The 13,386-nt window shown below is 41.5% G+C and overlaps 1 protein-coding gene across 4 annotated transcripts in view; it reads right to left on the reverse strand.

The window, feature by feature from the left end:
* MAPRE2 (microtubule associated protein RP/EB family member 2) overlaps nt 1-13,386 on the reverse strand; it is a 100,603-nt gene that overhangs the window by 37,087 nt on the left and 50,130 nt on the right. For 3 of the 4 annotated variants that reach the window (XM_075744146.1, XM_075744144.1, XM_075744145.1), the window contains one exon: nt 1,295-1,422. The exons of the other annotated variant lie outside the window; for it this stretch is intronic. In XM_075744146.1, coding sequence (XP_075600261.1) covers nt 1,295-1,415 — 121 coding nt within the window. In that variant the 5' untranslated portion in view covers nt 1,416-1,422. The remainder of the gene's footprint in view (nt 1-1,294; nt 1,423-13,386) is intronic. 4 annotated transcript variants of the gene reach the window in all.

The raw sequence follows: 13,386 nt of genomic DNA on the forward strand, positions 1-13,386 counted from the left end.
CCGGACATGTAAGTACAACAACAGCTAAATATAACATTTCAATTTCAAGCTTAATAACTGTTAAGAAGTTTGTTTCCCATGTTCTATGTCTTTAATTATGTCGTTAATATCAGTTACTTCCATGCACTTTAACCTGCACTTTTTCAACCTCAATTTTATAGTCATTGTGCAAGCCTGCTTCTGCAGCTGAGATTTGGGTATCAAATTTTGAAGAGTAGGCTATGAGGCTATCATCCTCAAAGGATTTTCTGTACCTTTCAGGGAACATTTCTTAGACAGAAAATTTACCCAGAATGGTAGGTAAATTCAAATATATGAATATAAGACCCCGTTTATGCATTTCAGCTGGGCTAGTAAATAGCTGAAATGTGGTAGTGTGGTTTCAGTTCAATGTACTTAGAGCATTGTCTTCTTCAAGTAAGATATTCCCAGCATGTCAGTTGTCTGGAAGTAGCGATCTAAGTTAGATCTCTTCCAACACAAACATCTTCAAATTTAAAAATCACAGTAGGAAATCAGAAAGAATCACTCCCCAGGGGCATCTGTATTCTCAAACATCAGCCTTTGTCTGTGTCATTTTGTGCCACGTCACATTTCTAGTCATCATCTGGTTACAGACCCTGTTGTTTAACAGTATCTTGTAGTTGCCACTCTGATTAACCAAAATGTCCAAAGTATTCAAACCATTACCCTTTTTTTCAGGGCTCATTACCAAATTTACTTACAACAAGAGTTCAGTTACATTTAAAGAGAAACAGGCAGATTTTCTTGACAAACTTCTAAAGCCCTCACAGCAGCTAAAAGGCTCATTCCTCATTTCCTTTTTCTTCACAGTCACACTTGCGCTCTTTTCCTACAAAGATCAGCAGGGATTTGAGGACCCTTACCAGGAAGGAAAAGGTGCTGGAGAATTTTGTTCACACGGGGTGTCGGTTCTCTATTTGTCTCTTTTTCAGCTATGTCCACTCTCCACTTGAAAAGATACCACCCTGGTAGCTTTAAAACACAAAAGCTTATCACTGTATTCTTTTCTTGCTTAGTCAACCTTTTTATTACTTCTGTTTATTTTCTGCTACATTCGTCCCATTCACCTCTGCCTTTGTTACGTTTTCTCAAGGCACCTTATCTTTCCATGATTAACATGAACACAAAAATGCTTCCTTTGCACATACATTAGTCTTTTTTCTCAGAGTAACTGTTTTACGTCAAAGTTAAGAGTTATCTATTTTCAACAAATTGGACTTTTAAAGTGGTTTTAAAATAAACATTTGTAGAGCATACCACACTTTCTTACCTGAACAGAGTTGTTCGACTTTTGTGTAGTTTAAAGCTAATATATCATTAACCCATGCGATGATGTCATGTCTGCTCATAGTCTCTTGGGTAATAGAGGTAGAGTACACGTTGACCGCCATTCCCCAACTAGGAAAAAAAAAGGACAAAAAATATTTTTGACATTTTGATAATTGTTTTCTGGATACAATGAATTCACACTTCTTGTTGAAAAATAGAAGGAAAAGCTGCATCACTGCACAACCTTCTCTTATTTAAAGAGAAAGGAGGCTTAGTTTTTATTCTTTGATGAAACATTACCTCTTTGATGTCCTCTTGGAATCTATGAACATATTTCTCTGGCTGTCATTGTGAACTTAAAGAACATACAAACCTGAACCATTCTGCTTAATACTAATAAGGTAGGGAAAAAAGAATCAGACATAGCCTAAAGATACACAGACAGGATCAGAGACCTGCGATTTCGTCACATAGTGCTGCACAAATCTAGTGATCTGACATCTATCCGTCAGGGATTTTGCCACTGCAAGATGATCAGTGCCTAAATTACTGCCTAAACCAGTATTTAATTTGCAGACAACTTTTAGAAGATGTAGCTGTTCTACTTACTCAAATACTGATTTCTTACTGGGACAGGGGGCTGTTGGATCATTAATTCAGTTCTGAACAGTCACAGAGTGAATACGAGATAATCTTTTTTTAGCAATTTACCAACCTCTATCAAGAAAATTACTGAGACTTGCACTCCCAACCGTCTTGTTGGAAAGCTGCTGCAGAGCCCAATTCCTCTAAATCATTAGGAACACTTCCTCTCAGCTTAAACCCATTTATTCTTCTGCCAACATTATCCTCCAGCTCTAATGGCTTTTTCTTTCCCAGAGCAGATATTATAATGCGTTAGGGACAGCACTCAAGAGTCTGTCCCAGTGCCCAGGTAGGCTAGATTAAGCAAATCAATCCTCTGAGTCTCTTATAAAGTCAGGCCTTCACTTACTGGTCATGCCAGCAAGTCCTCCTTGAACACAGACAAACAGTTTCAGACTAAAGTTTCACCAAGAGCTTGGAAAACAACACTGTGCTGAAAATTTTCATAGCCACATCATCTTAAATAGACCTTTCTAGTTAGCTAAGGTCCTTTCCTGCAAGTAGGTCTAATTTATAGTAGCTTTTGTCATCAGTCCCCAACTGCATAGACTGGAAACACATACTACTTGCTCTTATTCTCTGTTATTCTACACTAGTCACATCTTTCTGTTGCAAGATATCGACAGGAGAAAAGACGAGCATATTCAAGTTTATCTCATCAATAGTTTCAAAGAGCAGAGTCAAGATCATTCATGAAAAGAGTAAATAATGTTCCCAAGACTACTGGAAGACTTCAGGAAGTCCACTAGTAACAATCCAAGTACGAGATGTCTCAGAAATGATCAAATAGTCAAAGTTGTGCCATTGTTCTTGGAAAGGAAGGATTTGGTGGGGACTGCACACCTTGTCTCTAGTGACATCTTGTAGCTAACACTTAACTGGCTATCTTTGGTGCCACCTCAGCCTTGGACCTCAACCTTCTCCCTCAGTAAAAGACAGCAGGATCTCCTCTGTGAGATCTGAGGTCTGCATGGACTGTTTCCATTGACGATTAGCAAAGATGTAACTGTTGGAAGCTTGATAGACAATTCTGCAGAGAACACTAAGACTGCAGGTTGACTTCATCCATTTTTCAGGTGTGCTGGAGCAACCCAGATAAAAAGTGGAAAAAACCCACCAGCATGAAACTTGACACAGTAACATGTAAGTGTGTAAGTACATACAGCAGGGAATGTACTTCGAATACAACGTGGCAGAGTTCATAATATAGGTCACCTTCTATGAAACAAATTTCACACAGAAGATCATTCAAATCATCCCTATCTACTGACATTAAGATCCAGACCATAAAATCCCCAAATTTGCCTGATGGGGGGGGGTGGGGGTGGGGTGGAATTAAAATTAAGAAAAAAAGACAGACCCATAAGAGAAAGTAGGCTCAAGAAATTCATGCTCTGATAGTCTGGCTACTACTGCCAGCAATTCATTCAGAACCAGGCTGCCCCTCTACCCGCTTCTGTACGAGCACCTCTAAAGTACGGAAGAAATGAGCCTGTCCTCAGTCTGTTCAGTTCCTCCTGCAGGCTCCCAGACAGCACAGCTAACTGTACAAACACAGCCCAGTATTCACTGTAACAGTTAGCAAAGGTCATTTTCTTGGCGCACACTAAGTGCTGGGATTGAATCGAGCGCTAGGAACAAAGTTTTAGGAATAGGGAGTGCCCTTTTACTCTTGAAACCACACCATAATGGCTAACCATGAAAGCTTAGCTTCAACATCAGGATGGAAGAGATTGAGCACAGCACAAAGGCGAACAGCACCTTTGTTACTAATGGCATCTGAAGTTTAAACCGTCACTGTTAGCATGGTTTTTACTTTATTATTCCTAGTCTTTTTATATAGATAAGAAGCTAACAGAAAGATACTACCACTGTCACTATTAAACATGTTCAGTATTGTTTGCAAGATCAGTTCAAGTAACACCTTAATAGTGACTTTAATGTTCACTTAAGATTCAGAATAGTGAGTTTAACATTAAACCAAGAGATCAATATGGAACAGTCTGCTCATTTCTAAAGAAGCTATAGTTATTTAGGTGCTACCATTTGAAATAAAGCTATTCTGACTTGCAATTGCCACTACTTCATCCAAATTTTAATCGTCCTCTCGAGGCCAGGCAGAACTTGGAACAACCATCTGCTACCAGTAGTGAAAGCAGCAAGTCTACTCTGTTAAAAAGATCAAGAAAATCCACACACAGGAAGGAAGCAGAAATTCCCTCATCATCCTCTTCCAAAAGCAACTGCAAAGACAAATACCTATCCTTCTGCAAGCGACAGGAGAGCAAAAACCTCCTTTGCTGCAGTGCACGGGATGGAGAACTCTACTTCAGGAAACAGCAAGTAAATTAATAACCTTGAGTTTTACAATGATACCCTGAAGGGTAACTAATGTAACTTACGCTGTGTCTGCAAATGAATTACGGTCTATGGGTCAAATGAAAGTTCAGGCTATTTGTTAGAGACAATAGCTTCACTTTCGTACGCACAGATAAGCACAAGGGTATAGCGTTACAATTTTAAACAAATGTATTGCAAAATGAATCAGAATTTCTGTTTTAAAAAAACAAACAACAACATACCATTGCTATTTATTCTGTGGCTTGTTAACACATGTCTGAATCTTCCATGGCCTCTTCTCTCGAAAGAGTTCACCATGTCTTTGCTCCTTCTGTCCCCCACCCTCCTAATGGTTATGTTTGAAATAAACTCAGCTGGGAAAGGTTTCCTTTACAGTAAGCACATTCTAATTTGGTGCTCAGATACACACACATATCCTGTTTGCCACACAGACAGACCTTGGGGGGAAGAAAAAAAAAAAGCAAGAGAAGAAAACAGAACAACCAGGCATAGGTAGCAGAGCCGCCATGCTTGGGAACAGACAAGAACTCCTGCACTCAATATCCACAGCTGGGCCCGGGTTTTCTCCAGGATTCAGTTCCCCATGTGCTGAATTGCTTTGGCAAATGTAATCCAGATTCAAAACACACATTAATAAACATCTGTAAGGTGATACAAGAGAACAGCTGGACAGGTGGAGACTCACAGGCTGTACTCTGTATTCTACAGCCAAGTAGCTAACAACTTACTTGTATGTACTAATACACTACTTCTTCCCAATAACATTATTTACATTTTCAACTTGTTAGGCTTTCCCTTGTTTAGACTGAAGGCTCTCAAGCATAAGGCTGCGATGAGGCTTTTACAGACCTGAAAATCAGCATCTACCTCAATGAGATCTTTAAGCTTCCACCTTCCATAGAGATGCCTGGTGATTCTGCAGCAACTCAAAACAGATTGAAGATAGCACATCACATCCCCCACTTCAAAGCACACAGGTGGAGATTAAAAACCTCTGGCTGTTACAGTACTGCCTAACCACAAAGGTCTCTGCCTCGTTCTACTTATAAGAAACTGAAATTTGAATCAGCAATAAATATAAACAAGCCATAGGAGAGTCTTCATATATTAGTCCAGGCCATTTCAGAAAATGCACTTCGCACTTGCACAGCTATGCACCACAAACCTGAGTTCAGGGGATTACTTAGGTGCTGAAAATCATGTATATGCTTAAGCAGTTTCCCCAATCAGAAATACCCTGGCTCAGCATGCCTGATGGTAAACATTACACCCAAAGGAGTATTAATTTTTTAAGGCATTACATGCAGCAGTGAACATTCAGCTATTAGGCATTTTCCACTGCTCTTGCTACAGATAACTGCAGCTGTTACAAGGTGTTATCCAGCTGCGTTTAAGGACAGTTTTGCAAGAGGCATATTTATTTTTCTGGGGAAAAACTAACAGTTGTTGACAGTGAAAGCTGTATTACGCCAAACCAGTAATAACGGCAAGACTGGAAGGATTACAGCAATGAATCTATCTGCAGTGTAAAAACTCACCACACATGCCATCACCTCTGAACCTGCAAGGCCTTCCTGTTTTGTACAATTAGGCAGGGTATGATGGGGAGTTTTTAAACGCAGTAGAAAGCCTGTGTGACAATACAAAGAGGAGCCTTCCGGAAGCAGGCACCTGATAGCATCAGGATAAATACTGCCAGTAAAACAAAAGATCTCACACCAAAAATTACTGAAGCAGAAGGTACAGCAGAAAGGCTAAGATGCAGCTGAGTGAGACTGCTGTAGCTCCTGTTGGAAAGGCTTTCCAGATGAAAGCTACTGCAAAACAAAAAAACCTGGAGGAAGAAACCTGCCAGGCTCAGTGGCCACATCCCTGTAGGAGGAAAACTCATCCTTTCATATCATCCTGAAGTGGCAGGTGATTTGCAGCTGGACCTTGCCTGCTTCTTTAACATTCACTGCATACAGCCTTAGCCATTAGAGGCCCGTTACCCTCAAGGCTCTCTTTACCAAAAGCAGTCCCAAGGACAGAAAAATAAGACAAAAAGCTCCAGCGCGGTTCTGACAACACTGCTCTTACTCTCCCTTTTGACTTGCGCTGTACTCCTGCAGCAAATTCCATGGCTAGAGCCCTCAGAGCACTGCAACTGAAGCAATGTTTGCAGCAAGCAATATAAAGGCTCTATCTAGTCGGAACCTCACAACGGTTAAGGATTAATCACAATGAGGTATTGCCATGGAAAGAAGAAAAGGAGAAAAGAATCTTCTGGTTGTAATGTTGGGAGAAATTCATACCTTTTAAAATGTCAAAATGTCAAATCTCTTGTGCACTATTCTCATGTTACTAAATGGCCCTGAAATATTAAAAATCTTCTTTATCTATGTATCTCATCTACTTCTGAATGCCATTTTAGCTTCACAACATGGATCTGACTTGAAGACCTAAAATGATTTGCTACAGAGTCTTGTCTAGACTGAGGCAATCCATGTACAGTTTGATTGCTTGAATATTGCATTTAACACAGCAAACAGCATATTTTCTGTTGTTCTCATTGCAGTTCCCTGTTTAAATGCAAGTGAGGTTAGAGTACGAGAGATTTACTTTGATTGGATTAGGGAATGTTTTAAGTTTTGTTGTTTTAAATTAGAGGCTGCCTGCCAAGGCTGGGATGTTCTGACCTACATTAATGTTTATGATGGGTCTCAAGGACTGGTGTAGACCCAAATCTGAGTAAGTCTTTATGAGACTGGTGGTAATTCTGTTTTGTGGTACATTCAGCTTTAGAAAAATTAAAAAATCCCAAAATGTGTTATTTGTGAGGCAGAAAATACTGGTTCTTTTCCAGACATTCAGTTCCCCCAAATCTGAAAAACACAATCAAAAGTATTCAAACAATATACACAGTTTGAGCCAAAACCTCTGAGATGGCCCAATAACTAGCAATGCATTACACTGTCTACTGCATACTTTTTACAAAATAGTTTTAAGTTTATTCACTAACCAGTTATTAAATTAAGGTAGATCTTCTGAAATCAAAAGAACAGTTACAGATTTCAAGAAAGTTATTTAGTGCTTGGAATATTTTTAGGGCACCTGAGGAGGACAAGCCACATTCACTGACTCGCTTGAATTTGATTTGTTTTGATCAGCCAGTCATATTTGCATAGCATAAGTAAGATTTTTTTTTTTTCCTCCAACTACCATCTCATTCCTGCTTTCCTCCTGCTGCCACTGAAACAGTATGACAATGTAATATAGAATGGCATGTCTCCACAGCAATACTAACACTTTTTTTTTTCTTCCTATTCAGGGTTCACCTTTGCCTCCAATAGTACAATGCAATATTAACACTTAACTACATGATATCTTAATTGTGGCTGAAAGTATTTGCATATCCTGAAAGGCTCCTTATCAATTTCTATGAGTAAACAAATCTCAACTAAAAAAATACATTCTTGACAAAGGATAGAGGCTCAAGAAAGGCAGACATCAACTGCTTACACAACATGGAAGCAATTCAGACTCTTTGGCCGCTGCCATTTCCAAAGGCATACTCCCTCTGACTGGTTAGGAGAGAACCACAGCAGTGCACAGCACCCTCAAACTGCACCTTAGTCGAACAAAGCAATAGCAGTGCTTGGTGCTGAACAGGTACTCGTTAACATGGGGAAAGGATGCACAAATTTCAGTATAAAATGAATTTTACTACAAGTTAAGAAGGCATTTTATTAATGGAGAATCACAAAAACTTTGAAGTGGGCTGAACGAGAGGAACGTGTGCGGCAAGGCTGCAATATTACAAAAATAAACTGCTTTTTCTTACAGTTATTACCCTCCCCTCAAGGCTTTCAATTCCAAGATCTTAAGCTTGAATTGCTGCTCTGATGCCCTGAAGGAAGACATTCAACCTTTAAAATTTTCACAATAGACACTGGCAACTAGTCTACCTTTCACAACAGATGGGGATTGTGGGAAAAAGAAAAGAAAAGGTTGATTCAGAGAAAAATAATTCTCAGACTTGAGTTTACCATGTAAGTCAATTAGAAACACCTACATTTTAGAAAACAGAAGAGGATCTATGACAATTTTTTAACTAGAAAACCTTGAAAAAGCTGATGAATAAACCAACATCTAATCTTCTGTGAAACAAAGTCTCAATTCACCAAGACAAACATAGGAGTTTTAATTCTCCTTTTATTAATTTTTTTCTCTTATGGAAAATAACAGATTACTAAGCATACATGCAGACATCGCTGAAGGATTTCTAAGAGGTTGAAAACGTGCTGTAAAGCGAGGTAACAGCAGTGCTGAGTACACTTAGGGTGGAGAGAGGATGCCTTGAGAGGCAGAACATTTTAGCAAGCCTCAGTTCCTGCCTTGCGTTCTGCAAATAATAGGGGAACCTCCTATCTTTTTGCTCCCACTAGATGATGGATGATAGATGGTAGATTTCCACATGCTTTAGCAAATGCAGATTTACTGGAAAATGAAGACAGCGGCGAAGGAGAGCTTGTCCCCAAAGCTACTGCCCTACCCAAATGCAGCACATGAACTCCCACGCAAAACGATGTGGCTACACCTACGCACCTGAGGCAGTCGCCTGCAGCTACACCAGGGCAACATCTGCCCCCGATTGGGAAGAAATAGTCAGAAACCCTGATTAAGAAAAACCAACGCTACCATGCACCCGAGACACTATGTCAGAGGCACAACCCACCAGCACAGCAGCCACGCTGCAGCCCGGCAGCAGCTCTGGCAGGGCAGGCAGCCGCTGCTCCCGACTCCTGCCATTTCCGCCTTTTAAGTCCAGAAAACGCTGTGGGCAGGCTTGGGACGTTCAGCAGGGACGAGATCCAACTAGCTAGAGTCAGATGAAGTCACCAAATGAATATAGTTTTGACCTATCCGGGGTTTTACCGCCCCCTTCCTCCCCCCTCACATGTGTACATTTGGAGGCGAGAGGCTGAAGTAACACGCCGATTTACTCCAAGCATAACGTAATAGCAAGTGAGATTTTGTAATACTATACAGCCCTCCTGACAGGGGGCCTGAGCAGCCTCCAAGTGCCTCACACCCCCACCCAGAGCCAGGCGAGTGGGGCAGTGACTCAGCAGGAGACGGGCACTGAGCATCCACGGGATTCAGAGGCGGACAAGCCTGGGAAGAAGGGAAAACGGGAGGATTAAACAAGGGGAAATGCAATGCCTTTCTCCCAACACGTAGCTGCTGTGTCTTAACCGGAGACTGCAGCACACTTAATAAAGCCTGGTTGTCCATGGCATGCGAAGTTAACCCGGAAAGCACTCTCATGGGAAAGGTCTTGCACTAGCTGAAGAGGGACTACAATACACCTTTTCTGCTCGCAAATGATGTCATATGACACAGAGAACAAGGACTTTGTCATGCATCAACTCTTCTCTCTTTTACATTAAAACTAAATGTAGATACACACCAATTTATGCATTGCAACATTTATTCTAACCTTAATATACATATGTTAGAATCACTGAATACCCTGAGTTGGAAGAGACCCACCAAGGACCATCAAGTCCAACTCCCTGTTACCGCAGGGAACAAGGGCCTTAAAGTGGCCTTCTAAGTAGGCACTTTGAAGGAGCCTGGAGCGACACCTGGGAAAGGACAAGAAACAGCACAGTGACTGCCTGTGCAACCGTCCCAGGACCCGTGGGCAAAGGTGCGGGAGCACAGCCTGCGCAACAGAGCCGCCAAGCTGCCAGGCAGGCAGCCAGCCTCGCTCCGTCCCCGAACAAGCCGTCGTGGCAGGAGGGTGACGACACCGAGCAGGGGTATAAGACGACATTTATTTTAAGCCACCTTTACCCTGCAGTTGTAAACAAGCATGTGACAAGATGAAGTAACAGGCAACCGTGCTAGCTGCTTTCATGGGTGCATCACTCCCTAAAACATGGCTGTGTATTTTTGTAATGCAAAATATTAAGCTCTAGCATGGTTGTTCAGGGTTCCCACTGCTGCCGCAGCTCTGCTGCCATTTGGAGTTCAAAGGACAAGCGTCAGGCTTTCTGCTGGGTATGCAGGGCGCTCGGTGGGCAGGTTTCTAGGACCAAGCTCCAGCAGACATCTGCGACCCCGTGATTCTGTGACCTGAACCACGTGTAGATCCCCTGCCAGCACTGCCTCTGCAGACCGCTGGGCCAACACACCGTATAGCCTTCTACTAGGCTCTGCGTTCAATCTCTCTCCCACTGCTCCCTCCACTGCTGGTAAAAGCTAGACCAAAAACAATAATACAAAATCTCAGAGTTTTGACGTTGCTGAGTTTGTTGAAATAGGCCCAAATAAATACTCCTGTCTTCAGCTTGTACAAACTCCCCACAGATCATTATTAATATTATAAAGATTTCAAGCCTTAACACTACCAGCTACAACACTTAATTTTGGGTTTGGATACCAAAGTAACTCGACCTCTTCCCTCATTCTCATGAGTTAATGCTCTAACAGACAAGGAGACACACTGAAATTATTTTGGTGCTCAAGATATTACCAGCAAATGACTTGCACTTAAGAATTAATCCAACCAAGGACTATCTAGAATAGGGTTGAACTTTTAAGTGCAATTGCTTAACTGCTAAATTAGTTTTGGAGCAACTAAAACGAAAATTCACTAATCCTTCACAGAGTAAATTACCCTTTATGAACATGCTAGCTCAACCATCTGTGATTTATGTAATATATTATTCTTGCTGTGTGCCAGTAACCACAAACTTATTTTACCATTGTTGCACTACTAACGCAATTGCTGAGACTACCAGTATCAAGTAAATCTTCCCCAAAACTGATTTTTTTTCAACCATGTTGGTCTTTGAAGGTCTGTGAAGTCAGCGTCTTCTTTTGGGTTTTAGCTTTTAAAATCTCCTGCCTATCTAAAGGGGGAAATCCCTGAAGCTTTGTTTTCCCAAATAGTGTTCTTACTTAATGGTGCTTACTCCTTTGACGCAACTGTGATTGTAAGTACAGAATTACTGGCAGTTACAACAGTCTTCATCTGTGAGTCCCAGTAAAGCCTTGTACCTTAAGCTAAGAGAACCATAGATGTCCTGTTTAATAGGATTTGGCCTCCTTTCGTGGCATATCTTGAGGTCAATTCCTAAAGTGTATTGCTTCCAGCTGGCAAACGGTGACATTACCAAGTTCAGCTCCCACAATAAACAAGGCAAAAAAAAAAGTTTACTGCTTCAATTACCTTTGACTACATACAAGTGCAGTTAAGAAGGTAATAACCTATGCTGCAATGTGCATATTTAGTTTCTTCAACCCTCTCAATGTGGCTGTAGGTCATGCGACAAGACAGTTCTGCACCACTCCCTGTAAAAGCACGTCAAACTAAGCAACATCTGACACAGTTTAAGAGCTGTGCTTATCATTAAACACTTTCTGCAGATTAAACTTATCAATAATGTTAATATTTTCTGCATGAAAAAATACACAATTCATTAAAAGCAGAGGGAGTAATTTACCAGCTTTTAACTTCAAGATGTAATCTTTAATTGCAATGTACATAATTAATTTTATGACATAGCAAAACTATCCCTTTGCTTTACTGTGTGTCTACGAACTTTTCGTGATCCCTAGGTACTAAACTGCAAAAGTTGCTCGCAGCAATTTAGAGAATGCAATATGAAGTAATTAATACACTGCAGCAACAGAAATATAGCTTTTGCAAGAATTAAGCTAGAAAACAGTTGAAACTGATGAAGTCTAACTGAGACTCCATACACGTTTTTCTTTTCCATTTGAAACCTTTGATGGTAAGATGGTATCACCTTGGTGGCAGTAGTAAACTTGTTGCCGTATTATCTTCCTTTCACTTTTAAAGCACCTGATTTAATAACTTTGTGTGCTGTATTTTGAACTCAAGGGCTGTTTATGCCTATTAGAGTTACAGAATAAAGTGACCCGGGTAGGTGGTGAACTCCAGAGATACCCGCTCCAACCTCCTGTTCTCAGCACAGCCAGCAAGAGAAGGCTGACGACGAAGCCTGAAACTAGCTGAGTTTCCAGTCCCCCCGAGGACAGACATTCCAGCGCCTCCCCATGTCACCTCTTCCAGGTCCGTCCCCACTGTGAAAACTTTTCTCCCAGTATCTAAAGCCATTTCTACTGTTGCAGCTGCTGACTGCCATCATGCCTCATCCTCTCCCTCTGCACCTCAGAGAAGAACCTGGCTCCACCTTCTCTGCCCCCCCGCCATATGCCAGCTAAAGACTGCAACGAGATCTTCCCTCTCCCGAGCTCTCTTCTCCAAGCTGACCAAACCCAGCTCACGCTCCAGACCCCTGACCACTCCAGTGGCCCTCCACCTCACTCACTTCAGTATGTCACTGTCTTTCTCGAATTGGAGAGGCCAAATTCAGATGCAGTATGCGAGATGTGGTCTCGGAAGCACCAGAGGGGAATAATCACTTCCCCGGAGCTGCTGGCTACACGCCTACTAATGCAGCCCAGCATGGGCTTGGCCTTCTTCCCTGTAAGAGCGCGCTGCTGACTCATGTTCATCTTGTTCACCAGCACCACCAGGTCCACATTGTGCAGCACTTCAGGAACAACTGGGGACTGGAGGGGTGCTTAAGGTGGTAGTAGAAAAAAACCCCACACCTCACCATATTAAAAATACAGCTGCTGAAGAGACAAGGACAGTTCTACAGCATCCCTGAAACTTGGGGACCACAGATTAAAAGTGTACATTGGAGAGGCAAATGTCTGCAGGCAGAAAAATATATTAAAGAAAAAAAAAAAAAGAAAATATTCCTTATGCCTCCTTGAGTCTGACAACTGGCACAACGTGAATGTGTTGACTGAAAACAGTGTTTTCAGATCCTGATTCATAATCTTACATAACTTTGAAACACTAATATGGGCAATGAGTGGTATGGACTCCAAACAATAATTCAGTAAAATATAATTAACGATATTCTGCATAACAAGGTTTCCAGCAGAACAGCTGTTTTCATGTGAATGCTGTCCTTTTAGGAAAATGTATCCCTTCTATTCAGCCAGTTATCATTTCACTGCCTCCATATTCTCAGCACTCTTACACACCATAGCCTT

The sequence above is a fragment of the Balearica regulorum genome, chromosome 2 (assembly GCF_011004875.1).
Source record: "Balearica regulorum gibbericeps isolate bBalReg1 chromosome 2, bBalReg1.pri, whole genome shotgun sequence".
Lineage (NCBI taxonomy): Eukaryota > Metazoa > Chordata > Aves > Gruiformes > Gruidae > Balearica > Balearica regulorum.